The 2252-nt window shown below is 49.8% G+C and overlaps 1 protein-coding gene across 1 annotated transcript in view; it reads left to right on the top strand.

Annotated features, from left to right (window-relative positions):
• LOC108789037 (oocyte zinc finger protein XlCOF7.1-like) overlaps positions 1-2252 on the top strand; it is a 32259-nt gene that overhangs the window by 1389 nt on the left and 28618 nt on the right. Inside the window, exons 2-3 of the mRNA XM_018558962.1 lie at positions 1270-1443; positions 1531-1654. Of these exons, the coding sequence (XP_018414464.1) occupies positions 1270-1443; positions 1531-1654 (298 nt within the window). The remainder of the gene's footprint in view (positions 1-1269; positions 1444-1530; positions 1655-2252) is intronic.

Here is a 2252-nt window from a genome sequence, read left to right as displayed (position 1 = left end):
CCGTGCCCCGCCCCTCTTCTCCCTGCCGAGCTGCGGCTGTGTTGGCCGCCTGGCGCCCCTGTTGCCGATGGCGCCATGACAACGGGGGCGAGGTGCCTCACTCGCCCCATGGTAGCTGCAGCCCTGGGCGTGCTTTCACACCGTAACTTTTCAGAGTTGTCCTTGACGAACGCGGGATTGGACTCTTTGGTGTTGGCGGCGCACCGAGGACAATACTTGGAGATGGAATCATTTTAGAGAGGAGTGGCTTGGAGGGTTTTCGTTCCCCTAGTAGGACGCATTGTGCCGCCTCAGCTTTTGGAGTTTGTGGTGAGTGGGAGGTGAGGCACTCAGTCAGCTCAGGCCAGGTTTGGACTACACCTCCCATCATTCCTATAACATAAGGGGCAGGTGTTCTGTAGCTCATAGAGCTAAACTTGGCAGGGCTGATACCACCGCTTGGTTTTTCAGTGCAGCACTGACGAGGTGCACAGGAGGTTATCGGCTCACTGGATGCCGGGCAGGATCAACATCTGTTTATTACATTATTATTACTATTATACGGGATTTATAGAGCGCCAACAGTGTGCGCAGCGCTTTACAATATAAGGAAGACATTACAATCACAATACAATACAAGACAAGATGGTAAGGAGGGCCCTGCCCCTGAGGGCTTACAATCTAAAAGGGGAGGGGCCAGTGATACATGAGGAGGGAGCTGTGTGGGGATTAATTGTATGAGAACGTGATGGTTGAGCGGTCAGGCTGAGGTGGGATCGGCTTCCCTGAAGAGATGAGTCTTTAGGGGTTGTCTAAAAGCAGACAGATTAATAGATGGATGGACAGGTTGGGGTAAAGAGTTCCAGAGGATGGGAGAGACTCTAGTGAAGTCCTTGAGGCGAGTATGGGAGGAGTTGATGAGGGAGCTGGAAAGCAGGAGGTCTTCTGAAGAGCGGAGGGGACGGTTAGGGTCATACTTTGAGACAATGTTGGAGATATAGCCGGGGGGCGGAGTTGTAGATGGCTTTGTAAGTGACTGTTATTATTTAGAATGTTTTATCTTTTGGGCTATTGGAAGCCAGTGCAGGGATTGGCAGAGGGGTGCGGGGGATGGAAGCCAGTGCAGGGATCGGCAGAGGAGGGGGGGGATGGAAGCCAGTGCAGGGATTGTGGGAAATATCATTAGCTCAGTTTTTGGAATATTGAGCTTGAAGAAGTGTTGTGACCAGTATGACATCATCTTGAAACCCTCTACTTGTTGAAGCAACAGATGTATCTCCTACTACACAGGAATACTCGATAGTGAAGAGGACATCTGATGATCATGTGACACCCGGCAGCCAATCCCATGTGTCGGAGGGATGGAACAGAAACCAGGTCCCTACCATGGAGCCGTCACCTGAGAGGAACGACAAGAAGATTCTAGAGGTCATCAACAAGATCATTATGCTTCTCACCGGAGAGGTGAGCGGCGCCGGGAATTCTGGGGCATAATCCGGTAAGGGTAGTAGTAGTCTGCCCGGATGGTGACTGTGTCATTGTGTGTGTCAGGTCCCTTTAAGGTGTCAGGATGTGGCCGTCTACTTCACCATGGAGGAGTGGGACTATTTAGAAGGACACAGGGATCTCTCAGAGGACATCATGGTGGAGAATCTGCACCTCTTCACGTTGCCAGGTAAGTGGAGGCTTTGTGTACAATTCAAGTTCTGTCCGATGACCACCGGCATGAAGGACTAGAAGGACCATTCACACCTACAGATCGTGACAACCAAAGGAGTGACATTGGGGGAGGAATAACAGGCAGAGGGATTTTGGTTGCACGTGAGAGACCGTTGGGAGCTATGCAGACTATGCACCTTTAGGCCCATGTATTGGATGTTCCCCCCGAGTCAAGTTCTATTGATGGACACCTGACCATCACACCTATATGAGCTTGGTGGACATCCCGTTCCAAAACCATGGCCATCCATGTGGAGTTACCATATTGATGGCAGGTAGTGGTGAGAAAATGTGCTTGATCGCTGGCTGTAATGTCCCGGTTCTTCTTCTGGCTTTTGGTAATATTTCCTATATACTGTAGCCCAATGTCGGCGGACACCTGACCATCTCAACTTTATGAGGTTGTTGGACATCCCAATTCCAAACCATAGAGCTGCCACTTCTCCCCAGGGCTATTAATATAGAGTTGGCCTCCTTTGTGGCTATAATGGCCTCCACTCTTCTTTTTTTTTTTTTTTTTTTTTTTTAAGATTGTTTTTTTTTTTTTTGTTCTA

The sequence above is a fragment of the Nanorana parkeri genome, unplaced genomic scaffold (genome assembly GCF_000935625.1).
Source record: "Nanorana parkeri isolate BGI_ZX_2015 unplaced genomic scaffold, ASM93562v1 scaffold371, whole genome shotgun sequence".
NCBI lineage: Eukaryota > Metazoa > Chordata > Amphibia > Anura > Dicroglossidae > Nanorana > Nanorana parkeri.
This window is presented reverse-complemented; position numbering and strand designations above follow the sequence as displayed.